Source organism: Scyliorhinus canicula, chromosome 2 (genome assembly GCF_902713615.1).
Source record: "Scyliorhinus canicula chromosome 2, sScyCan1.1, whole genome shotgun sequence".
NCBI classification, from domain to species: domain Eukaryota; kingdom Metazoa; phylum Chordata; class Chondrichthyes; order Carcharhiniformes; family Scyliorhinidae; genus Scyliorhinus; species Scyliorhinus canicula.
Genome location: NC_052147.1, coordinates 154,769,830 through 154,796,817, shown reverse-complemented (window position 1 = coordinate 154,796,817; position 26,988 = coordinate 154,769,830). Strand labels below are relative to the sequence as shown.

Here is a 26,988-nt window from a genome sequence, read left to right as displayed (position 1 = left end):
ATGAGGCTATGACAGGTGAGGACCTTGAGAGGATTGTTATCACTAAGGAGGTAGTGATGGGCAAGCTAATGGGGCTAAAGGTAGACAAGTCTCCTGGCCCTGATGGAATGCATCCCAGAGTGCTAAAAGAAATGGCTAGGGAAATTGCAGATGCACTAGTGATGATTTACCAAAATTCACTAGACTCTGGGGTGGTCCCGGTGGATTGGAAATTAGCAAACGTGACACCACTGTTTAAAAAAGGAGGTAGGCAGAGAGCAGGAAATTATAGGCCAGTGAGCTTAACTTTGGTAGTAGGGAAGATGCTGGAATATATCATCAAGGAAGAAATAGCGAAGCATCTGGATAGAAATTGTCCCATTGGGCAGACGCAGCATGGGTTCATAAAGGGCAGATCGTGCCTAACTAATTTAGTGGAATTTTTTGAGGACATTACCAGTGCAGTACATAACGGGGAGACAATGGATGTGGTATATCTCGATTTCCAGAAAGCCTTTGACAAGGTGCCACACAAAAGGTTGCTGCATAAGATAAAGATGCATGGCATTAAGGGTAAAGTAGTAGCATGGATAGAGAATTGGTTAATTAATAGAAAGCAAAGAGTGGGGATTAATGGGTGTTTCTCTGGTTGGCAATCAGTAGCCAGTGGTGTCCCTCAGGGATCCGTGTTGGGCCCACAATTGTTCACAATTTACATAGATGATTTGGAGTTGGGGACCAAGGGCAATGTGTCCAAGTTTGCAGATGACACTAAGATGAGTGGTAAAGCGAAAAGTGCAGAGGATACTGGAAGTCTGCAGAGGGATTTGGATAGGTTAAGTGAGTGGGCTAGGGTCTGGCAGATGGAATACAATGTTGACAAATGTGAGGTTATCCATTTTGGTAGGAATAATAGCAAACGGGATTATTATTTAAACAATAAAATATTAAAGCATGCTGCTGTGCAGAGAGACCTGGGTGTGCTAGTGCATGAGTCACAGAAAGTTGGTTTACAGGTGCAACAGGTGATTAAGAAGGCAAATGGAATTTTGTCCTTTATTACTAGAGGAATGGAGTTTAAGACTAGGGAGTTTATGTTGCAATTGTATAAGGTGTTAGTGAGGCCACACCTGGAGTATTGTGTTCAGTTTTGGTCTCCTTACTTGAGAAAGGACGTACTGGCACTGGAGGGTGTGCAGAGGAGATTCACTAGGTTAATCCCAGAGCTGAAGGGGTTGGATTACGAGGAGAGGTTGAGTAGACTGGAACTGTACTCGTTGGAATTTAGAAGGATGAGGGGGGTCTTATAGAAACATTTAAAATTATGAAGGGAATAGACAGGATAGATGCGGGCAGGTTGTTTCCACTGTCGGGTGAAAGCAGAACTCGGGGACATAGCCTCAAAATAAGGGGAAGTAGATTTAGGACTGAGTTTAGGAGGAACTTCTTCACCCAAAGGGTTGTGAATCTATGGAATACCTTGCCCAGTGAAGCAGTTGAAGCTCCTTCATTAAATGTTTTTAAGGTAAGGATAGGTAGTTTTTTGAAGAATAAAGGGATTAAGGGTTATGGTGTTCGGGCCGGAAAGTGGAGCTGAGTCCACAAAAGATCAGCCATGATCTCATTGAATGGCAGAGCAGGCTCGAGGGTCCAGATGGCCTACTCCTGCTCCTAGTTCTTATGTTCTTATATTGTTCGTGCGAACACTCGCCTTCGGCTCCTTATATAGTAACTTTACCCAGTTCACAAATCTTGGTCCAATCCCAAACCGTTCCAGCACTGCCATCAGGTACCCCCATTCCACCCGATCAAACGCCTTCTCGGCGTCCAGTGCCACCACCACCTCTGTTTCCTTCCCTTCCGCCGGTGCCATGATGACGTTCAAAACCCTCCTAATATTCGAAAACAGCTGCCTCCCTTTCACGAACCCTGTCTGATCCTCACCCATCATCGGGAGGAACCCCTCAAGCCTACTCGCCAGTACCTTTGCCAATACCTTTGCATCCACATTAAGAAGTGAAATGGCCTATACGACCCACAACTCCGTCGGATCCTTATCCTTTTTAAGCAACAGTGAAATCGATGCCTGCCCCAAGGTTTGCGGCAGCACTCCCTTCCCTATCGCTTCTTCAAACATCCCTACCATCAGAGATGCCAACTTATCCTTAAATATTTTATAATATTCCACCGGAAACCCATCCGGCCCTGCCACCTTCCCATGCTGCATCCTCCCAATCGCGTCTTTTATCTCCTGCTCCAGTATTGCTCCTTCTAATGTAACCTTGTCTCCCTCCCCTAGCCTCGGGTACTCCAACCCACCTAGAAATTCCAGCATCTCACGGTCTCCCCCGGGTGGCTCTGACCTGTACAACCTCTCGTAGAATTCCTCAAAAACTTTGTTAATCAGCTCCAGAGCCACCCAACTACCCGGCCCTATCCCTTACCTGAAGGATTTCCCTTGCTGCTGCCTCCCTCCGGAGCTGACCTGCTAACATGTCTCCATGTTCATAAACTGCACCCCTCGCTCGCCTCCGTTGGCGCACCGTCTTCCTGGTGGATAGTCGGTCGAAGCACGCCTGTAGTTCCTTCCTCTTTCCCAGCATCGCTGGGTCCCCATCCTCCGCATAACTCCTATCTGCCTCCAACATCTCACCTATGAGCCTCTGCCGCTCCAACCTCTCCTCCTTGTCCACCCTGGCCTTAAATGAAATTACCTCACCACCGCCTTTAGAGCCTCCCAGACGACTGCCATTGATACCTCACCCGTACAGTTGAATATTACATATTCCTTAATTACCTTTTCAATTTTTTCACAGAATACTTGGTTCCCCAAAAGCCCCACATTCAGTTTCCACCCCAGCCTCTGCACTACCCCCTTCTCCAGCACCATATCCACCCAATGTGGCGCGTGATCTGACACCGCAATTGCAGAGTATTCCCACCCCTCAACTCCAGCCAGCAAAGCCTTTCCCATCACAAAAAAGTCAATCCGTGAGTATACCCTATGGACTGCTGAGAAAAACGAGTATTCCCGTTCCCCTGGGTGCAGGAACCTCCAAGGGTCCACCCCTCCCATTTCCACCATTAGCCCAGCTAGCGCCTTTGCCCACCCTGATGGGACCAGCGAGCGCGGCCGTGATCTGTCCAACCTTGGCTCCTGCACCAGGTACCCTTTCGCTGACCAACACTGTTACCCCTTGAGTCCTTCCATCAAATCCAGAGTGAAACACTTGGCTAACCCAACCCTTTTTAAGTCTCACCTGGTCCTTCACCCTCAAGTGAGTCTCCTGCAGCATTGCCACATCGGTTTTCAGACTTTTAAGATGCGCAAGCACCCTTGACCTCTGGACCAGACCTCCTAGCACTCTCACGTTCCACGTAACTATCCTTACTGGGGGTCTCTCACCCCCCCCCCCCCCACCTTTCTTATCCATCATCAACATACCGCCGGGCCCTGCCCCATAAGCCTGACCCGCTCATGTCCATTGTTAACATCGAACCCCTTCCCCCCCCTCCCAAAAACAACTTTCCTCCAGCATCTAACCCCCTTTCCTCCAGAAACAACATCCTCCAGCATATAACCCTTCCTCCCCCCCTCACTCGCCTCATAGGCCCATTGACGCCTGCTATCCAGGCTCCAATGTCCGCAGCCCTCCTCTCCTCTCACCTCCGTTCACTAGCTCACTGACTTTAGCTAGCTAGTGCGGGTGGCTCCCCCCTGCCAAGACATATCATCCCCTTCCATCCAGTCCAAGAGAAAAAAAAACCAAACCCAACAATCCAGCCCATACAATTCACTAACATAACATTTAACCGTCGCAACACCGAGCACCCATCAACCCACCATTAACTTAAACTCTATAACAATACAAAGAGAAGTAGATTACAATACAAATCCGTAAAAAGAAAGTTATAACATTTATACATTTTCCGGCTGTTCAAACACAGTCCACAGTCTCTCTTCCAGCTCCGCTCTTCATGTCTGTCCCAAGCCTTCTGCCTTCACGAACGCCTCAGCCGCATCCACTGTCTCAAAATAAAGGTCTTTGCCGTTATACGTTACCCTCAACCTTGCTGGGTACACCATACCAAACCGTACCCCCTTCTTGTACAACGTCGCCTTCACTCGCCCAAACGCCGCTCGTCTTTTTGCCAACTCCACCGTCACGTCCTGGTAGATCCGGACCGTAGTACCATCCCATAGTATCTCCCGCTTCTGCTTTGCCCAGTTTAACACCTTCTCCTTCATGCAAAACTTATGGAAGCAGATAATTACTGCCCTTGGCGGCGCGTTCACTTTGGGCTTCGGCCTTAATGACCGATGGGCTCGGTCTAGCTCGTACTGGGAAGGGCTCTTACCCTCCTCCATCAGCTCCGCCAACTTCTTAGCGAAGTATTGTGTTGGCCTTGGGCCCTCTGTCCCTTCAGGCAAGCCCACAATTTTCTAATTATACCGCCTTAAACGATTTTCCAAGACCTCTATTAATCTCCACAGTCCTCCGCAGCTCATCTCCCATCGAGGTGACCTGGTCGCTGTGTCGTGACATGGCTTCCTCCACTTCTTTCATCTTCTCGCCCTGCTCTCTCACCTCGGTCAATGCCTTTGCCACCGTCACCTTCAACGGGGCAATTATCGGGGCGATTGCCTCCTCCACCAGTAACTTCAATGCGGCCGCTGTCTCCTTTTTCCAGGCCTCCATGTGCCTCGCAAACTGTTTTTCCAGCTCCACCGCCATCACCTCGGTCATCTTCTCCACCGTAAATAGTGCTTTGCAGTTCGGCTTCCACCATCCTATCACCACTTTTATTCGTCTTCTCCTTCAGCGGCGACCCCACGTTTCCTCCTTTCTTCGACGCTGCTTTTCGCATCCTTTAGCAGCTTATTGTTTTTCACTTTCTTTCTCTTCTCCTCTCTCTCCCTCCACCCTTCTGTCCTTCATCAATCTGAAATATTCTTTTTTTTAAAGACAAAGGGGATGGAAAAAAACTTCACCAAACTTCTTTAAATCTTCCAGCTCTCTTCCTTTCCCCTCTGTACTCCTCCAGAACTCCCCTGGGACTAGGTTCCAGCCTTCTTTCTTCCTCCTAGGTGGGAGCCATCTGTTGTGGGACACCGCACTTACATGGTGTCCTGGACTCGGGCCTGCCTCCTCGGCCTCCTCGTAGCTCCGCCCCTGCTGCTCTGGCCCCGACGCCGCGCTGGGCCCAGGACCTCAGCTCCCGCCGACCCAACACCCGCGCGGGGTTCTTCACCGGTTTTTAAACCGGCCCCGCCGGCTACTCGCGACAGCCCCAAAGGCCGACGGTAGTCGGGGGGGTGCGTCGAAACTCGGGGATTTCCCCGAAATCACCGCGACTTGCGGCCACCGGCGTGAGCTCTTCGCGCTGCGGCCGCCCTGCGCACCCACGCCACCGGAAGTCGTTCAAAAGATAATTCAAGGATCTTGGAATATCCTGAGACTGTGATAATTTGCATCGTAAATGCAAATTCTTTCTTTTGTAGGCAAATATAACATTAATTTTGCACTTCAAAAGATTGCATGAACAGTAATGAAATGGGCAGTCAGTTAATGCACTTTTTGTGATGTTGTCTGAGTGAAAATAGAACTCCCACAAACATACAAATTAAGAGCAGTAGGCCCCTTAAACCTCCTCCATCCTTTGATAGGATTATAGCTGATCTGATTGTGCCCTCAACTCTATGTTCTTGCCTACCCCCATATCCTTTTAACTCCTTTATCAATCAAGAATTTATCTAACTAAGCCTGGAATAAATCCAATGAAACAGACTCCACTGCTTTCTGGAGAAGAGAATTCCACAGACCAAAAACCCTCAAACAAAATGCTCTTAATTTCAGTTTTAAATGGATGGCCCTTTATTTCTAACCTTGTCCCCCTGGTTCTAGTCACTCTCACAAGGGGAAACATCCTCTCAGCATCCACCCTGTCAAATCCACTCAGGACTTCATATGTTTCAATAAGTTTGCCTCTCATTCTCATAAACTCCAAAGGATACAGGCCCAATTTGTCCAATCTTCATAAGATAACCCCTTCATCCCAGGAATCAGTCGAGTTAACTTTTTCTGAACTTCCTCTAATGCAATTATGCCCTTTCTTAAGTAAGGAGACCAGAACCGTATGCAGTATTCCAGGTGTGGTTTCAGCAATGTCCTGCACAACTGAAGCAAAACACCCTTACTTTTATTTTGATTCCCCTTCAGATAAATGACAACATTCCATTTGTCTTCCTAATCACTTGCTGTACCTGCATACTAACTTTGTGATTCATGCACCAGGACACCCAGATCCCTCTGCACGAGTTCTGCAATCTGTCTCCGTTCAAATACACCGTTTTTCTCTTCTTCGTGCCAAGGTGGACAAATTCACATTTTCCCACATAATGCTCCACCTGTCAATTTTTTCACCACTCACTTAACCTATCCATGTCCCTTTCCATATTTATGTCTTCTTACAACTTACTCTCCTCCCCATCTTTATGTCTTAAGCAAATTTAGCAATCATACTATCAAGATATTCCAAATGGTTTAAGATCATTTGAAAGTGAAATTAAGAAGCACCTTTATGCACAGGCGGTATTGGAGATCCAGAATACACTCCAAAGGTTCTGAATACTGGGTCAATTAAACTATTCAATAATAAAATCAACAGATTTTATTTGGCGAGGGTTTCCAAGGATATGCTGCAGAAACAACTGATTTTACAGTATTGATTGGCTATGAACTAATTAAATGGTGGATCTGTTCAAGGTACATAATCTACTTCTGTTCCTGTAAACAATAAGAAGTCTTACAACACCAGGTTAAAGTCTAACAGGTTTGTTTCAAATCACTAGCTTTCGGATCCCTGCTCCTTCCTCAGGTGAATGAAGTGGTAGGTTCCAGAAACTTATATCGAGACAAAGTCAAAGATGCACGACAATGCTTTGAATGTGAGCATTTGCAGGTAATTAAGTCTTTACAGATCCATAGAGAGGGGTAATCCCCTCGGCAAAAAATCACTGAAACGACTACACGATTACATCAATAAGTTCCATCCCACCATCAGACACGCTATGGACTACTCTCCAAAATCAGCTGCATTCTTGGACACTCATCTCCATCAAGGGTGGTCACCTCAGCACTTCGCTTTACCGCAAGCCCACGGATAACCTCACGATGCTCCACTTCTCCAGCTTCACATTAAAGAAGCCATCCCCTATGGACAAGCCCTCCGTACACACAGGATCTGCTCAGACCAGGAGGAACGTAACTGACATCTACAGATGCTGAAAGATGCCCTTAAACGAATGGGATATGGAACTCGACTCACCGATTGACAGTTCCAACGAGCCACAGCAAAAAAACGCTCCAACCTCCTCAAAAGAAAAACATGGGACACAACCGACAGAGTACCCTTCGTCGTCCAGTATTTCCCTGGCGCGGAGAAACTACGACATCTTCTTCGCAGCCTTCAACATGTCATCGATGAAGACGAACATCTTGCCAAGGTCATCCCCACACCCCCACTACTTGCCTTCAAACAACTGCGCAACCTCAAACAAACCATTGTTTGCAGCAAACTACCCAGCCTTCAGAATAGCGACCACGACACCACACAATCCTGCCGTCTCTGCAAGACGTGTCAGATCATCGACATGGGTACCACCATTGCACGTGAGAACATCACCCACCAGTTTCGCAGTACATACTCGTGTGACTCAGCCAACGTTGTCCACCTCATGTGCTGCAGGAAAGAATGCCCCGAAGCATGGTACATTGGCGAGACCATGCAGCCACTGCGACAACGGATGAACGGACATCGTGTGACAATCGCCAGACAGGAATGTTCCCTTCCAGTCGGGGAACACTTCAGCAGTCAAGGGCATTCAGCCTCTGATCTCCGGGTAAGCGTTCCCCAAGGCGGCCTTCAGGACGTGCAACAAAGCAGAATCGCTGAACAGAAACTTATAGCCAAGTTCCGCACACATGAGTACAGCCTCAACCGGGACCTTGGATTCATGTTGCATTACATTCACTCCCCACCATCTGGCCTGGGCTTGCAAAATCCTACCAACTGTCCTGGCTTGAGACAATTCATACCATTATAACCTGGGATTGCCCCTCCCTCTGATCTGTGAAGCCTTAATTACCTGCAAATGCTCGCATTCAAAGCATTGTCTTGCATCTTTGACTTTGTCTATATACATGTTTCTGGAGCCTACCTCTTCATTCACCTGAGGAAGGAGCAGTGCTCCGAAAGCTCATGATTTGAAACAAACTTTAACCTGGTGTTGTAAGACTTTTTACTGTGCTCACCCCAGTCCAACGCCAGCATCTCCACATCATGCCTATAAACAATGTCATGGGAATTTTTCACATTTCCTAAAAGTTCATTTGAAGAAAGGCATTTCCAAAAAGTATTGAGCATGTTGCAGCATTAAAATGCAAGTCTAGACTGAAGTGGGGATTCAACCCACACCTCCTGAGTAGTGAGAATTTTACCAAATTAATGAGGATAATGGGCGGCACGGTAGCACAGTTGCTTCACAGCTCCAGGGGCCCAGGTTCGAATCCTGGTTTGGGTCACTGTCTGTGTGGCGTTTGCACTTTCTCCCCGTTTTGCGTGGGTTTCCTCCGGGTGCTCCGGTTTCCTCCCACAGTCCAAAGATGTGCAGGTTTGGTGCATTGGCAATGCTAAATTGCTCTTCGTGTCCAAAAGGTTAGGGGGGTTACTGGATTATGGGTGGAGGTCTGGGCTTAAGTAGGGTGCTGTTTCAAAGGGCTGGTGCAGACTCAATGGGCTGAATGGCCTCCTTCTGCACTGTAAATTTTATGAAATTCTATGAATAATATATAATGAATACAAGAATTTTTTGAGGAGGTTGAGTGAGATCACATTTTCAGCTGCACAGCAAAATGCATAAATTATATCCAGAGAGTGAAACTCAGATGTCATGAATTAAAATTGTGTTTTCCCTCATCTGTTCTAAAAACAAGCTACCAGACATTTGAATCAGTGAGCTTACAATATTTTTTATTTTCAGTTCGAAGCAGAGTAACAGCCAATGCTGAAATGTAAGTTCTTACCTCCTTCTAGATCAGACTCATCTGGAAAGGAAAAATAGAACATAGGCATGATGTGTGAGACGCTTGAATCATTAGTTCCATTTTCAACTTCAACACAAAATACAACTAAATTATTCAGAATTCATTATCTAAACAATGGAAAGCACACACAAGGACAAGGCATCAGATCAGATGACAAATGATTGATACATCTAAAGGGGATCGGTGGATATCTGTAACCAATTAAAAACACTCCTGTTATAATGACTGGTTTCTCATATAGAAGGGAACTCAAAAAATGATGGATCTCCATTTTCCTGCCTAAGGTCCTGAAAAAAAATTACCCAGAAGGTCACCACAGCTCTTCTGAGAGTGGCAATTTTGTCCACCATTTCTGCTCCTAGCACTGCCATCACTGCATAAAGAGCCAAGCAGCCTGAGAGCAAAACGCTCTGTAACTAGTTTTTTGTCTGTTCTTTGCTTATTAGGGCATTTTCATTATAAAAACAGCAAATAAATCAATTTCTAGGGAGTCTTTATGTGGCACTTCTTGGCTGACGGCTGATCATTAAGAGGCAGGTTCTGCCACAAGTGCCACACGTGAAGCTACCGAGTGTCAATGCATTGCTCCATTGCTCATTATCGTGGTGCATGCTAGCCCATAGGAAGTGTCATCATTTTCCTCTCTTGTCAGTTAGTGACTTCCTGATGCAATAATCCATAGAATCATAGAATTTATAGTGCAGAAGGCGGCCATTCAGCCCATCGAGTCTGCACTGGCCCTTGGAAAGAGCACCCCACTTAAAGCCCCACGCCTCCACCCCATCCCCTTTATCCCCGTAACCCAGTAACCACACCTATCCTTTTTGGACATGAAGGGCAATTTAGAATGGCCAATCCACCTAACCTGCACATCTTTGGACAGTGGGAGGAAACCCACGCACACATGGGGAGAACATGCAGACTCCACACAGACAGTGACCCAAGCCGGGAATCGAACCTGGGACGCTGGAGCTGTGAAGCAACTGTGCTAACCACTTTGTCACCGTGCTGTCTCGGACCTTTCTGGCACACTTACAAGCATCACTGAAGCGGAGCTTTGGGTGGCTGACGGGTTGTTTGGCTCCCGCCACCACACAAGACAGAAAGTCCTTGGGTATGTGACCATCTTCCATCCTAGATGCTTCCGAGCTAAGAAGCCATTTATGTTGGATGTGTGCTAACAAACTGAGAGCTCTACCTTTCAGAGGACTGCCACATTTGTGATTGTGTCCTGTCAGGATATCTCAATAATACACTGCAGACAGCAGAGATGGAACTCATTGCGCCTCTTTTCTTGATAGCTGTTAAGTCGTCCATCCTTCATACAGCAAGGTGCTGAGAGCACAATTCTCAACCTACCAGCTTTGTCTGAAGAATCAGACTGATGTTATTCGCTGTACATTTTGAGAGTCGGCCAAAGATGGTAGCTGCTTTCCCTATCCATGTATCAAGTTGTGCATCAAGGAACAGATTGTCATCGTGGACCCATGGTAAAGAATTTGTGACAACTACCAGCACGGAATGTAATCATGACCATGGTTAAAACCATTGTTAAAGCCACACCCATTTGAGAGAAAGAAAAAGTAGTTTTGATACAATAATTCAGCACATTGTGACAATAGCGATTACCTGAGCAGCAATCCATCCTGCATTTTGATTAATGTGACAAACAGCCTGCTATTGTCATTGCAATTGGGACAGAACTTTATTATATATACAAATACACAATATTTTTTATAGACAGGAGAGGGGTTTAATTTAAACAGGCCTGATTTATCCATCTCCAACCAGGAGTAAACAGAAGGATATTTCGATTTTTGATTTACCCTTTAAAAACCGAGGCATATTTACCCAACCCCATAGTTTTCGTGGGATTAAATTTTCTATTAATAACACCACAACAAACATGAGACACAATTAACTAAAAGATCTGATTTATTTGCACACACTGAAAAGCAAGAGGGTCACAACGTGGCCTCCTTTCCATTCACACAATAAAGATAGAATTGGGAACAGAAAGAGGTAGAAGACAAAGAGCACAGAAAAAAAAAGTTTTGACAAAGAGTCATCGGACTCGAAACGTTAGCTCTTTTCTCTCCCTACAGATGCTGCCAGACTTGCTGAGATTTTCCAGCATTTTCTCTTTTGTTTCAGATTCCAGCATCCAAAGTAATTTGCTTCTACATAGAAAAAAAAAATATTGTTTCAAGTGATTCCAGAATCAAAAGTCCAAAGTTGTAAGCTTTCAAAGAGTCGGCAGGTTGAAGACAGATGCTGGGTAATCCACTTTTCCAGTAGAGATGAATTCCATGATGGGATAGGCACATGGAGATGGTTACTCTTGTAGGCACTGGTAGAAAAGTTCAGAAGTTCCAGTGTGTAAATGGTGAAGTGCAGGGAGGCAAGCAATTTCAACCTGGACAGAGCTCAGCTGATAAAAGACAACAGGCAGGAAAACTGGTACCTCCCCAGCAGAGGGGGGTTTGGGGGGGGGGGGGGGGGGGGGGGGGGTTGGCAATTTTTATTCATTCAGAGATTGTGGATGTCGCTGGCTGGGCCAACATTTATTGCCCATCCCTAATTGCCCTCGAGGGTGGCAGATTTTCCTTCCTGAAGGCACTAGGGAACCAGATGTGGATTTTTTTGATGATCGACAATGGTTTTATGGTCCTCATTAGACTTTTCATTCCAGATTTTCATTAAATTATCTGCTGCGGGGATTCAAGCCCGGTCCCCACAGTATTACCCTAGGTCTCACAGAATCATAGAATTTACTGTGCAGGCCATTTGCTCCATCGGGTCTGGAGCAGTGCCTGGAAATGGCACCCCACTCAAGCCCAGACCTCCACCTTATCCCTGTAACCCCACCTAAGCTTTTTGGACACTAAGGAGCCATTTAGCATGGCCAATCCACCTATCCTGCACATCTTTGGATTGTGGGAGGAAACTGGAGCATTCGGGAGAAACCCATGCAGACAGGGGGAGAAAGTGCAAACTCCACACAGTCACCCAAGGCCGGAACTGAACCGGGTACCTGGAGCTGTGCCATCCCTCTGTCTGTGGATTATTCTAGTGACAATATGCCACTGTCTACCCATGGTTCCACTTCTCCACTTTGACTGGACATAGGATGTATATTACTTTGTCTAGATCCTTGAGATAGATAATGTTTCAACCATTAGCAATTTCAATGGTGATTTCAGGGTCCTTTATCTTATCAGACAGACAGGTTGTCGCTGTTGGCTGGGTCTCACCTTAGAAATGTAAATGGCCTTTGTACAACTCCTTTTGAATTTGGTCCCTGCACGCACAGGGTTGTTAACGTAGCTTCAGGAATAATGAAAATAGGAGCTACTCTGAATGCCAGGAAGTTCCAAGTATTTGAGTCATAGCCAGCAATGGCTTCTGTCATTGTCGGTCTTTATCCAATTTAACAGAGTTTATAAATTGGTTATGCATATTTAATATTTAAAAAAATATAGTGAGGTCTTGGCTCCCGGTCAAAATATATATATTTTTGTGAGGGCCACGAAGACTCCAGCACGAGTTGGTAGAGTCAAAAGAAAATAACTTTATTTACAATTTTATATATATAGCAGTAGTACTTCACCACTGCTTTACTCCTCTAGCTGGTACCACACTGGCCAGCTCTATTTATGCAAGTAAAACTGCTAATGATTTCCCCACCAGCCTCATTGGGGGAGCTCATACTCCCTAAGAGTTATGGGATACCCAATAGTCCCCAGCCAATAGTATACAGGCAGGTTATAACATATATAATACAAATATAATATAATTCCGGACAGGCGCCGGAATGTGGCGACTAGGGGCTTTTCACAGTAACTTCATTGAAGCCTACTCGTGGCAATAAGCGATTTTCATTTTCAATTTCAAATGAATATATTGTGCTCTACATAAATGTCAAGTTGAGTATAAAATGCGGAAGGTAGCAAACCCAGTTGCAATACATTCCACTTTCAGGAGATGGCTTTAACCTTCAGCTTCCATGCATATTCAATGTCACTTGGTAGTACAGAACTAGAATATTGCTGGAGAGACATGTTGCCAAAACGTTTGATCTTGGACTTAAAATGACAAATGCAAGGATATCAAATTTCAAATGATCACAATAGTTTCAACGACAACAGAAAAGCATACTGATTGGTTGGAAAGTTGACTCTGATTAGCCACGGCATTATGATGGAGAAAGCAATGGGGGGAAAATAAGGAGCTTCCCAAGCACCCAGGTAATTCAAAAATAGTCCAAAGTTTGAACATGTTGGGGCAGCATGGTGGCACAGTGGTTAGCATTACTGCCTACGGCGCTGAGGACCCGGGTTCGAATCCCGGCCCTGGGTCACTGTCCGTGTGGAGTTTGCACATTCTCCCCGTGTCTGCGGGGGGTTTCACCCCCACAACCCAAAGATGTGCAGGATAGGTAGATTGGCCACTCTAAATTGCCCCTTAATTGGAAAAAATAATTGGTTACTCTAAATTTATTTTTTTAAAGTTTGAACATGTTCCTTTTGTTTGCAGTGAAAGATCCCTGCACATGAATGTATGCCACTTCCAAAAAGTGTAAATGTGCCATGTTACAAGGTCCACCAATTATCTTAGATTGGTTGATAATGTAGCTTTTGGCACACTTAGAATTGCTCAGCAAGTGCTACCCAATCATGCACACACCTATCATGGTGCCTCAGGGCCAGTCGCAGAACTGTCCTGTCAGATTATCCGATCCCACAGTCCTCATTGGTGCTTTGGAGCTTATGACCCATAATTTATAGAGAGAGAGAGAGAGAGAGAGTCTGGGATTCTCCCAAGCCCCCGCCAATGTGTTTGAATGTGGGAGCCCAATAATTGGTTTGACACAGATGTGAATTTACGGCAGTATTTTCCGCTGGTGCCCACCATGACAGGTTGGAAGATCTGCCAGAGACCAGTGTAAGCATCATTTGAATCCCTTTCATGTGGATGAAGGCCCTCAAACCACCCCCCCCCCCCCCCCCAACACCCCACGACAGATTCTCTGTGATTCCGCTGGGGAAACACATTCGGAACAACTTGACGTGCAGATGTCAGGACTCATCTGAACAATGCCTGGGACGGGTTGTGGCGCGAGATGTTCCAGCGAGTGAATGCCTTAACTTTGAGCGCGAGGTTGGGGTTGATACAGTCGAAGGTGGTGTATAGGGCACATCTCACAAGGATGAGCTGACTCTTTGAGGGGGTGGACGCTGGGGTGGGGGGTGCAAATCACGTTCATACGTTTTGGTTCTGTCCAAAACTGGAGGGGTACTGGAGGGAGGTCTTCAGGGTAGTTTCAAAGGTGGTGCACGTGGGACTTGAGCCAGCTCCCCTACAATCCATATACGGGTGTCGGATCAGCCGGGGTTGGAGGCAGATGTCTTAGCCTTCGCCTCGCTGATCGTCCGAAGGGGTTTGGGAGTGTATAGGTTATTGATGATTATGTATGGTCTTAGCGGACGAAATTGCTACATGTGTCAAGGGAAAACCAGCAAGCAAGGGGTTAAATTGCTATATGTATCAAGGGAAAACCAGCAAGCAAGTGGTTAAACATATACCAAGGGAAAACCAGCAAGCAAGGGGTTAAAGTCACCCACATTGGAAATGATTTCATCATCTCACAGAGCATTTGAATATGAAAAAGGAAACACTGAAGGCCCCAGTAAGTCTAAGGGATCCATTGTCCAACACATTCGCTCGCACCTCTTCTCGAAGTTAAATATGTTAAGCACAAACCCATGAGATTGTACGGAAACATTGTATTCTTTAATCGTTTTCCCATTACGGGGACCAGAAAATATGCATTCTGATCACTTTGTATTGTTCCGAATGATTTAGTGACGTCAATACCGGCTTGTGACTCCAAAGAACTTTAAATATATATGCATGTAATTCTGAGGACAGGCAGAGCTGATTTTTGCGAGCACAAGGATAGTCGCAGAATTTATCTCTCCTGTGTGCACACAGTTTTTCCAAATTAAACAAAGTTTTACCAACACCACGCGGTCGAGAACAGACTTTGAGGTTTTTCTTCCCTCCAACATATGGGTTGATGGTGGATTCCTGATTCTTTTTTTTCTGTGTTTTGCATTTAAAATGTTGGGGGCTGTTTCGGGGAGGGTGGGATAAAGAGATTGTTGGCCAGGGGATTGCCATTGTATTTGTTACCGTTGATTATTTGTTGGTGGGTGGAAATTTGATGAAAATGTGAAAAAGGAGAATAAAAATATGTTTTTTAAAAACAATGCCTGGGACTGCCTCTGGAGTCCACCATTGAGACCACCCACAACCCTGGAACACCACAGCAGTGGGTGGGTGTCCTGGAGGAGGTCCATCTTCCAGCCTCAGAATGTTCCGGAGGTCCATCACCGTTCTCAGGAGGTTCATCTTCTTTCTTTACTAATGTTGGACACCGTTTCAATATGGCACCCAGACACAACAGCAGACTATGTACCATCCAGGCCTGCCCCATCACTGAATACAATGTAAAACACCCAGATACGTAATTAATAAAGTCGGGGCCAGAAGATGATAATAATCTTTATTAGTGTCACAAGTAGGCTTACATTAACACTGCAAAGAAGTTACTGGGAAAATCCCCTACTCGTCACACTCCGGCACCTGTTCAGGTACACTGAGGGAGAATTCAGAATGCCCAATTCCCCTAACAAGCACGTCTTTCAGGTCTTGTGGGAGGAAACCGGAGCACCCGGAGGAAGCCCACGCAGACATGGGTAGAACATACAGACACTGCACAGACAGTGACCCCAACCAGTAATGGAACCCAGGTCCCTGGCGCTGTGATGTAACAGTGCTAACCACTGAGCTACAGTACCGTCTATGCGCCGTGTTTTCCTGCCGGCTTCTGCAGCGAGAAACGTACATGTTCCTAGCCTGCCATGGCACTCAAGTCTCAATACGTGAGAATTCCACCCGTATTCTTTTTTTTTAAATCACTGCAGGATTTTTAATTCACTGTGCATATGATCATACACATGGATGGTGAGTTACTCAAGGGAGAAATTTCATGCTATTTGAAAATGAAAATGAAAATCGCTTGTCACGAGTAGGCTTCAATGAAGTTACTGTGAAAAGCCCCTAGTCGCCACATTCCGGCGCCTGTCCGGGGAGGCTGGTACGGGAATCGAACCGTACTGCTGGCCTGCTTGGTCTGCTTTAAAAGCCAGCGATTTAGCTGAATGAGCTAAACCATTTGAGTATGCACTAAACTGTTCATCTAAATCAGGTTACTATCTCTGCTGAGCTACTTGAAGAATAAACTACATGAATGAAAGTCAAAATTAAAATGGGGTGAAATACATTTTTATTGAGAAATTAAACATTTGTACACTAGATTTCTACTGCATAATTTGGAGGCTGTGCTTTAATTTTGTACTTTAAAGATATGTAAATCAGCAGCAACATGAAATTTCCAATTATTAAAATGATAAATTATTTAATTTTAGCTTTAAACTAATAGCATCACAGAATTATATACTAACAGTTTTCTGTCTATTGCTATTCATAAAGTCTATTCAGAGATCAATCTGTCCCGATCTTACCTAGCTTGTTTATAATGGTCTCTTTCTCAGGTTTTTGCGCTAACATCTCTTGCTGACTAACTGATGTATTAGATTCTCTCTCTTCCTCTGACAGACATTGACAGAAAGAATAAATCAGTGTTACAAGTCACTCGTAAAAACATTTCATCATATTTCAACATAAAAAAAATAATTTATTGTCTGACTGTCAATTCAATATTCTGTTTTGATTGGAAAGGATTGAGCAAAAGCAGAACATATTTCCCCCCCTCCCCAAATAAATGGCTTAACGCTTGTGTGGGTTTAAACTACCTGTCTTTCTGTTGGGGTGTGTAGTTATTTGGCGCACACTCCTCACACAGAGTTCTCAATTCTAACCAGATTTTCCAGGGAAAGCACTTCTGCAAAGTTGGTACATTGGGGGAAAGCTAACTATAACAGAATTCGGCAAGAGCTGGAAAATGTGGATTGGGTGCGGCTGTTTGAGGGTGATATACCATCAATTCACTGCGAGACTTTGAGAACGAGTGAACATAAGGCTTTATTATTCAGGAACTTGCCTTCTAGTGTCTGCTGTACAAATGAGTGCCGCCCACAGGTCTATATATCGCCCCAGGGAGGGCAGAACCAGAGGCGGAGCCCACTGGGGTTCCAGTACAGTACCTGGAAGTAGACCGTATTATAATTTCCTGGTCATAGGTCACAGTACTATACAGACTGTTCATACTCAGGTGAATACATTCACCACATTCACCTCCTGTTAAATAAATCAAGTCCAGCGGGGTTGACGTGGGGCCATCAAATATTCAGTCTGTCTGGAGCCAGATCGTTCTTTTAGACCTCCTCAGCTCTGGCGATGCGGCGGGCACAGTTGTTGCAGATGGTGACTCCGGGGGCATGTTGCCTGGAGCTTCAGTCCGGCATGTCAGAGACAATCGAGAGGTTGTGGTAGGCAGGGGGTTGGTGAGTGGCGGCAGTGCAGGCGCGGGACAATACAGGAGACCGGGGGGGGGGGGGGGGGGCGTAAGGGGCGCGGCAGTAGGCTGTGGGGGGGGGGGCACATTGGCAGGGGAACCAGCTGGCACCAGGTCCCATAGGGAGACCGTATCTTGCCGTCCGCCCTGGTGAACGACGTAGGCGCACTGGGGGTTGGCGTGTAGCAGCTGGACCCTCTCGACCAGGGGGTCGGTCTTATGGCTCCTCTTATGCTTCCGGAGAAGGACAGGTCCCGGAGTTGTCAGCCAGGATGGAAGAGACACCAGAGATGGACTTCCTAGGGAAGACAAACGGTCGTGAGGGGTCTCGTTCGTGGCTGTGCAGAGGAGTGATCAAATGGAGTGGAGGGTGTCGGGGGGGACCTCCTGCCAGCGGAGGATCGGGAGACTTCTAGACCGGAGGGCAAGAAGGACGGCCTTCCATATCGTCGCGTTCTCCCTCTCCACCTGCCCGTTTCCATGCGGGGTATAGCTCGTAGTCCTGCTCGAGGCGACGCCTTTACTGAGCTGGTACTGACACAGCTCATTGCTCATAAACGATGTGCCCTGGTCACTGTGGACGTACGCAGGGAAACCAAACAGTGTGAAGATGCTGTGCAGTGCCTTTATAACAGTGGCAGAGGTCATGTCGGGGCAGGGGGCAGCGAAGGGGAAGCGGGAGTACTCGTCAATGACAGTCAGGAAGTATATATTACGGTTGCTGGAGGGGAGGGGCCCTTTGAAGTCAATACTGAGACGCTCAAAGGGCCGGAAGGCCTTTACCAGGTGGGCCTTGTCTGGCCGATAGAAGTGTGGTTTGCAGACTTGGCAGTCCTTGGTCATGGCCCTGACCTCCTCGGTGGTGTAGGGCAGATTGCGGGCCTTAATAAAGTGGCTAAGCCAGGTGACCCCTGGGTGACAGAGGTTATCGTGGATAGCCCGAAGTTGGTCATCTTGCGCGCTGGCACATGTGCCGCGGGACAGGGCATCTGACGGCTCGTTAGGCTCCCCAGGACGATACTTGATATCGTAATTGTAGGTGGAGAGTTCGATCCTCCACCTCAAGATTTTGTCATTTTTAATTTTGCCCCGTTGTGCGTTGTCAAACTTAAAGGCAACTGACCGCTGGTCGGTGACGAGGATGAACCTCTAGCGGCTAGGTAGTGCCTCCAGTGCCGCACAGCTTCCACTATGGCTTGCGATTCCTTCTCGGCCGAAGAATGTTGGATCTCGGAAGCATGGAGGGTTCTAGAAAAGAATGCTCTGGCCTGCCCGCCTGGTTGAGTGTGGCAACCAGTGCGACGTCTGACGCATCGCCCTCGACCTGGAAGGGGACGGACTCGTCCACCGCATGCATTGCGACCTTAGTGATATCGGCTTTGATGCAGCGGAAGGCCTAGCGGGCCTCAGAGTCAGGGGAAATGTAGTCGTTTTAATAAGTGGGCGGGCTTTGTCCGCATAGTTGGTGACCCACTGGGCATAGTAGGAGAATAGCCCCAGGCATCGTTTGAGGGCTTTGAGGCTGTGGGGAGTGGGAGGTTTCATGACGGGGCGCATACGGTCGGGGTCGAGCCCTAGGACTCCGTTTTCCACAACATAGCCGAGGATGGCTAGCCGGGTTGTGCGGAAAACGCACTTCTCTTTGTTATATGTGAGGTCGAGGGATTGGGCGGCCTGGAGGAACCTCTGGAGGTTGGCGTCATGGTCCTGCTGATCATGGCCGCAGATGGTAACATTGTACAAGTACGGGTATGTAGCCGCAGCCAATACTGGTCCATCATTTGGTCCACCGCTCTCTGGAAGTTCGAGAGTCCATTAGTGACGCCGAAAGGGACCCTGAGGAATTGGAAGAGTTGGACGGCTGCATCAAAAGCCGTGTAGTGGCGATCTTCCGGGCGAATCGGGAGCTGGTGGTGAAGCAGACTTCAGATCCACCGTGGAGAAAACCCGGTATTGTGCGATCTGGTTGACCATCTCCGCAATGCGGGGGAGGGGGTACGCATCCAGTTGCGTGAACCGGTTTATGGTTTGGCTATTGCCCACCACCATCCAGATCTTTTCCCCGGTCCTGACAACTACCACTTGTGCACTCCAGGGGCTCTTGCTGGCATCAATGACCCCCTCCCTCAAGAGTCGCTGGACCTCTGACGTGATAAAAATCATGTCTTGTGCGCTGTACCGCCTGCTCCTGGTGGCGACAGGCATACAGTCGGGGGTGAGGTTCGCGAAGAGCAGGGGGGGGGGCACCTTAAGGGTCGCGAGGCTACATACCGTGAGGGGGTGTTAGGGTCCGCCGAACTGTAGGGTCGGACTTCAGTGACTGCATTGGAAGTCTAATCCAAGCAGTAGGGGTCGCAGAGGTGAGAGAGGACGTACAGTTTAAAATGGACATACTCAGAGCCCTGCATCACGAGGTTCGCAATACTGTACCCCCGGATCTGTACCGAATGGGATCCGGAGGCAAGGGAGAGTGTTTGGGATGCAGGGTAGATGTGAAGGGAGCAGCGCCTTACCGTGTCAGGGTGAACGAAGTTCTCCGTGCTCCTGGAGTCGAAAAGACAGGGAGTCTCGTGCCCATTGGCCCGGACGACCATCATAGAACTTTTCAGGTGCTTGGGCCGCGACTGATCGAGGGTGACTGCGCCAAGCTGCAGGTAGCCTACGTGGTCGGAGGTATCGGGGTCACAAAATGGAGACCCCCACGAGTCGCACGTGTCGGGCTGGGTCGAAGATGACGACCAAGCTGGGCGCCTCCATCGGTCGCACGTGTCGGTCGCTGTTGAAGCCGGTGGCCAAGATGGCGGCCCCCACGAGTCGCACGAGTCTGGTGACGAGTCTGAAGGGGGCGTTCCCGGCAGGCACACAGCCACATTGCGGGGTCTGCGGGCCTGAGAGTTCATGGGTCGGGCCTGGTAAGATTTCGACTTCTGGGCTTTATGTTGGCCCAGACAGACTCTGGGCAACGCTGCCAGAGGTGTTGACCCTGACCGCAGAAGTAGCACTGCGGTTCCCTGGTCTGGACAAGCAGCCGCGCTGCACAGGCCTGTGACATGGTCGGGTCTGGTGTGGGCTGCGTCGGTGGTGCCCAGGAGGGGTTCGCTGGGTTTGCAGGGAACGCGCTGAGTCTCTGGTAGGCCACCTCTAACAAGGTGGCTAGTTTTACCATGTCCTGCAGGTCAGTGGTCCCGTTTGCCAGCAGGTTCTGCCTGCTGTAGTCAAACCGGACCCCAGCCACGTAGGTGTCCCGGATCTGGAGCTTCATGTGCCCCTCGGCCGTCACATCTCGATAGCTGCAGCTCCTCGCGAGTAGGGTCAGGTTCTCGAGGTACTCGTCCAGCGATTTCTCGGCGCGTTGACGGCAAGTAGTGAGGAGGTGTCGCGCGAACACCTCATTTATGGGCTTCACGAAATCCGCCTTCAGGGTCACAATCACCACCTCGTACGTGGCAGCTTTCTCTATCATTACGGAGATTCGATGGCTCACCCGTGCGTGGAGGAGGCACAGCTTGAGGGTTTCGGAGAGAGGCGTTGCGGAGGAGTCGAGGAGGGCCTCAAAACAGTGAAGCCAGTGGTAGAAGATCTCCCTAGCCTCTGTTGCTCGTGCGTCGAGTTCGAGTTTATCTGGCTTTAGAGCCGCTTCCATGGTGATGTCGCTGGACAATAAATTGACATACCATCAATTCACTGCGAGACTGTGAGAACGAGTGAACATAAGGCTTTATTATACAGGAACTTGCCTGCCAGTATCTGCTGAACAAATGAGTGCCGGTCTATGTATCGCCCCGGGGAGGGCGGAGCCAGAGGCGGAGCCCACCGGGGTTCCAGTACAGTACCTGGAGGTAGACCGTATTATCATTTCCAGTCATAGGTCACAGTAGTATACAGACTATTCATACTCAGGTGAATACATTCACCACAGAGGGTAAATCCACATTTGATATGTGGGAGGTTTTTTTTATAAATTTAGAGTACCCAATTCATTTTTTCCAATTAAGGGGCAATTTAGTGTGGCAAATTCACCTAGCCTGCACATCTTTGGGTTGTGGGGGTGAAATCCACGCAAACACGGGGAGAATATGCAAACTCCACACGGACAGTAACCCAGACCTGGGATCCAACCTGGGACCTCGGCGCCGTGAGGCCGCAGTGCTAACACACTGCGCCACCGTGCTGCCTATGTGGGAGTTTTTAAAGATAAGTTAATTAGAGTGCAGGACAGGCATGCCCCTGCGAAAATGAAGGACAGAAATGGAAAGATTAGGGAACCATGGATGACAGGGGAAATTGAGAGACTCTTCAAAAAGAAAAAGGAAGCATACTTAAGGGGCGGAATTCTCCGTTTCTGAGACTAAGTGTTGACGCTGACACAGGATTCATTGACTTTCACGATAGCAAAATTGGCGGCAAACCTGGATCGATTCAGCAACTGTGGAGGGGCTAGCACCGGCACCACGTGGACCACGATCGATTCCATTGAAAAGTAGTGCAGGATTCAACACTCGGGAGGCTGACAAGCGGCAGCCGCATATACACACTTCAATAATAATAACTTTTATTGTCACAAGTAGGCTTACATTAATACTGCAATGAAGTTACTGTGAAAAGCCCCTAGTTGCAACATTCCGGCACCTGCTCGGGTACACAGAGGGAGAATTCAGAATGTCCAAATTATCTAACAGCACGTGTTCGGGACTTGTGGGAGGAAACCGGAGCACCCGGAGGAAACCCACGCAGACACGGAGAGCATGCCGACTCGACACAGACAGTGGCCCAAGCTGGGAATTGAACCAGGGACCATGGTGCTGTGAAGCAACAGTGCTAACCACTGTGCTACCGGGCTGCCCCAATCACCACATACACTCATCCCAGCCAACAAGATGGCACTGGTTGTGCTGGAGTGCGCCCAAACAGCTGATGGGTCAGTTGGGGCCAGAGGGTACCTGAGGGGTGTGGCCTGGAGGGACACCTATATGATTTGTGGCCTTACGTTCACAGTGGGCTGTCAGCGGCATGCGTAGCTGCATGTTGCCTTTCCAGCTGCGGCAATGGTGCTCCATGCTTGCCCACCCCGACCCCACAGCTCACCTCCTTGCTACCCTCATTTTGCCCCCCCCCCCCCCCCAATCCCTGGCAGAAGCCCGCTGGCCAGCGGTACAACTGTCAGCAAATGATCACGATGTTCACTTTCCGTATCGCCTCTCTCTCCCTCAGCAGACACGGCACCTGTTTCATGATTTTTAAAAGCACAAGTGAACTGCGCCGTCAGGAACTCGGCCCATCAGAGGCGGATCATCGCGGAGGCCCCAGAGAATACCAGGTCAGGCCCGCTAATTACATGCAATCTGTGTTTACTGGACGTGCGTTCCGGACCTCTCAGACACCGCTGTTGTGGTGACGGAAAATTGCAAGTTGGCATCAAATTGGCACCCACTGCGATTTTGGCGTCGGAAGCTATTCTCCGCCCAATTACGTTTCGGAGTTAGCCAACGGAGAATCCCGCCCATGGTCTAGGCAACTAATAACTGACAAAGCTTTTGAAGAATATAGGGAAAGTAGGAACAAACTCAAACTGGGAGTTTGGAGGTCTAAAAATGGCCTTGAAATGTCATTGGCAAGCAGGGTCAAGGAAAATGCCAAGACCTATTATACATATATAAGGAGCAAGAGAGTAGTAGGGAAAGAGTAGGCCACTCAAGGACAATAGAGGAATGTTATGGTGGAGTCAGAGGAAGTGGGTGAGAGCCTTAATGAGTACTTTGCATCGGTATTCAAGGAAATGGACATGATGGATGTTGAGGTTCGGGATTGGTGTGTGAATACTCTGGGACATATCAGCATAATAAAGGAGGAGGTGGTGGATATCTAAAAATGCATTCAGATAGACAAGTTCCCTGGGCCGGATGGGATATATCCCAGGTTACTGAGGGAGGCAAGAGAGGACATAGCTGGGGCCTTAACAGATATCTTTGCATCACCTTTGACCACAGGTGAGGTTCCAGAGGATTGGAGAATAGCCAATGTTGTCTGCACTTGGGCAGGACTGGAACCGATGTCCTAGGGGGGGGTGTTTTCTAGAGCTGTTGGGGAGGGTTTAAACTAATGTGGCAGGGGGATGGGAACCAATGCTGGAAGTTGGAAGGTAGTAAAACAGGGACAGAAACAAAAGGAAGTAAGGGGAAAAGTGCAAGGCAGAGAAGACATAGTCAGAAATCCATAAGGGCGACAGTACAAGGTACAGTGACTGAGGGGAGCACAATGAATAGGCCCAGTAATAACAAAAGGAATAAAACTAGAGATGTTAAGATTCAAAACAGAGGTAAAAAAAACCAACATAAGTGTACTTTACCTGAATGCTCGTAGTATTCGGAATAAAGTAAATGAGTTGGTGGCACAAATCATCGTAAATGACTATGATTTAGTGGCCATTACTGAAACATGGTTAAAGGATGGTCACGACTGGGAGTTAAATATCCGAGGGTATCAAACTATTCGGAAGGACAGAGTGGATGGTAAGGGAGGTGGTGTTGCTCTGTTATTTAAGGATGACATCCGGGCAATAGTAAGGGATGACATCGGTGCTATGGAGGATAAGGTTGAATCCATTTGGGTGGAAATCAGGAATAGTAAGGCGAAAAAGTCACTGATAGGAGTAGTCTATCGGCCACCAAATAGTAACGTTATGGTGGGGCAGGCAATAAACAAAGAAATAACTGATGCATGTAGAAATGGTACAGCAGTTATCATGGGGGATTTTAATCTACATGTCGATTGGTTTAACCAGGTCGGTCAAGGCAACCGTGAGGAGGAGTTTATAGAATGTATCCGCGATAGTTTCCTAGAACAGTATGTAATGGAACCTACGAGGGAACAAGCGGTCCTAGATCTTGTCCTGTGTAATGAGACAGGATTGATTCATGATCTCATAGTTAGGGATCCTCTCGGAAGGAGCGATCACAATATGGTGGAATTTAAAATACAGATGGAGGGTGAGAAAGTAAAATCAAATACTAGTGTTTTGTGTTTAAACAAAGGAGATTACAAGGGGATGAGAGAAGAACTAGCTAAGGTAGACTGGGAGCTAAGACTTTATGGTGGAACAGTTGAGGAACAGTGGAGAACCTTCCAAGCGATTTTTCACAGTGCTCAGCAAAGGTTTATACCAACAAAAAGGAAGGACGGAAGAAAGAGGGAAAATCGACCGTGGATATCTAAGGAAATAAGGGAGAGTATCAAATTGAAGGAAATATAAAGGCATATAAGGTGGCAAAGATTGGTGGGAGATTAGAGGACTGGGAAATCTTTAGGGGGCAACAGAAAGCTACTAAAAAAGCTATAAAGAAGAGTAAGATAGAGTATGAGAGTAAACTTGCTCAGAATATAAAAACAGACAGTAAAAGTTTTTACAAATATATAAGACAAAAAAGAGTGGCTAAGGTAAATATTGGTCCTTTAGAGGATGAGAAGGGAGTTTTAATAATGGGAAATGAGGAAATGAGGAAATGGCTGAGGAACTGAACAGGTTTTTTGGGTCGGTCTTCACAGTGGAAGACACAAATAACATGCCAGCGACTGATAGAAATGAGGCTATGACAGGTGAGGACCTTGAGAGGATTGTTATCACTAAGGAGGTAGTGATGGGCAAGCTAATGGGGCTAAAGGTAGACAAGTCTCCTGGCCCTGATGGAATGCATCCCAGAGTGCTAAAAGAGATGGCTAGGGAAATTGCAGATGCACTAGTGATAATTTACCGAAATTCACTAGACTCTGGGGTGGTCCCGGTGGATTGGAAATTAGCAAACGTGACGCCACTGTTTAAAAAAGGAGGTAGGCAGAAAGCAGGAAATTATAGGCCAGTGAGTTTAACTTCGGTAATAGGGAAGATGCTGGAATCTATCATCAAGGAAGAAATTGCGAGGCATCTGGATAGAAATTGTCCCATTGGGCAGACGCAGCATGGGTTCGTTAAAGGCAGGTCATGCCTAACTAATTTAGTGGAATTTTTTGAGGACATTACCAGTGCAGTAGATAACGGGGAGCCGATGGATGTGGTATATCTGGATTTCCAGAAAGCCTTTGACAAGGTGCCACACAAAAGGTTGCTGCATAAGATAAAGATGCATGGCATTAAGGGTAAAGTAGTAGCATGGATAGAGGATTGGTTAATTAATAGAAAGCAAAGAGTTGGGATAAATGGGTGTTTCTCTGGTTGGCAATCAGTAGCTAGTGGTGTCCCTCAGGGATCCGTGTTGGGCCCACAATTGTTCACAATTTACATTGATGATTTGGAGTTGGGGACCAAGGGCAATGTGTCCAAGTTTGCAGATGACACTAAGATGAGTGGTAAAGCGAAAAGTGCAGAGGATACTGGAAGTCTGCAGAGGGATTTGGATAGGTTAAGTGAATGGGCTAGGGTCTGGCAGATGGAATACAATGTTGACAAATGTGAGGTTATCCATTTTGGTAGGAATAACAGCAAACGGGATTATTATTTAAACGATAAAATATTAAAACATGCCGCTGTTCAGAGAGACTTGGGTGTGCTAGTGCATGAGTCACAGAAGGTTGGTTTACAAGTGCAACAGGTGATTAAGAAGGCAAATGGAATTTTGTCCTTCATTGCTAGAGGGATGGAGTTTAAGACTAGGGAGGTTATGTTGCAATTGTATACGGTGTTAGTGCGGCCACACCTGGAGTATTGTGTTCAGTTTTGGTCTCCTTACTTGAGAAAGGACGTACTGGTGCTGGAGGGTGTGCAGAGGAGATTCACTAGGTTAATCCCAGAGCTGAAGGGGTTGGATTATGAGGAGAGGTTGAGTAGACTGGGACTGTACTCGTTGGAATTTAGAAGGATGAGGGGGGATCTTATAGAAACATTTAAAATTATGAAGGGAATAGATAGGATAGATGCGGGCAGGTTGTTTCCACTGGCGGGTGACAGCTGAACTAGGGGGCATAGCCTCAAAATAAGGGGAAGTAGATTTAGGACTGAGTTTAGGAGGAACTTCTTCACCCAAAGGGTTGTGAATCTATGGAATTCCTTGCCCAGTGAAGCAGTTGAGGCTCCTTCATTACATGTTTTTAAGGTAAAGATAGATAGTTTTTTGAAGAATAAAGGGATTAAGGGTTATGGTGTTCGGGCCGGAAAGTGGAGCTGAGTCCACAAAAGATCAGCCATGATCTAATTGAATGGCGGAGCAGGCTCGAGGGGCCAGATGGCCTACTCCTGCTCCTAGTTCTTATGTTCTTATGTTCTTATGTTCTTTGTTTAAGAAGGGAAGCAGGTATAATCCAGGTAATAGGCCAGTGAGTCTGACATCAGTAGTGGGGTAGCTCTTGGAGAAGATTCTGAGGGACAGTATT

At 47.3% G+C, this 26,988-nt stretch overlaps 1 protein-coding gene across 4 annotated transcripts in view; it reads right to left on the bottom strand.

Moving 5' to 3' along the window:
* traf3ip1 (TNF receptor-associated factor 3 interacting protein 1) overlaps positions 1-26,988 on the bottom strand; it is a 225,321-nt gene that overhangs the window by 116,612 nt on the left and 81,721 nt on the right. For 2 of the 4 annotated variants that reach the window (XM_038788046.1, XM_038788039.1), the window contains exons 8-9: positions 16,676-16,762; positions 9,066-9,086 (exon numbers count right to left, since the gene is read on the bottom strand). In XM_038788046.1, the coding sequence (XP_038643974.1) occupies positions 9,066-9,086; positions 16,676-16,762 (108 nt within the window). The remainder of the gene's footprint in view (positions 1-9,065; positions 9,087-16,675; positions 16,763-26,988) is intronic. The other 2 variants (XM_038788053.1, XM_038788048.1) reach the window with 1 other exon arrangement.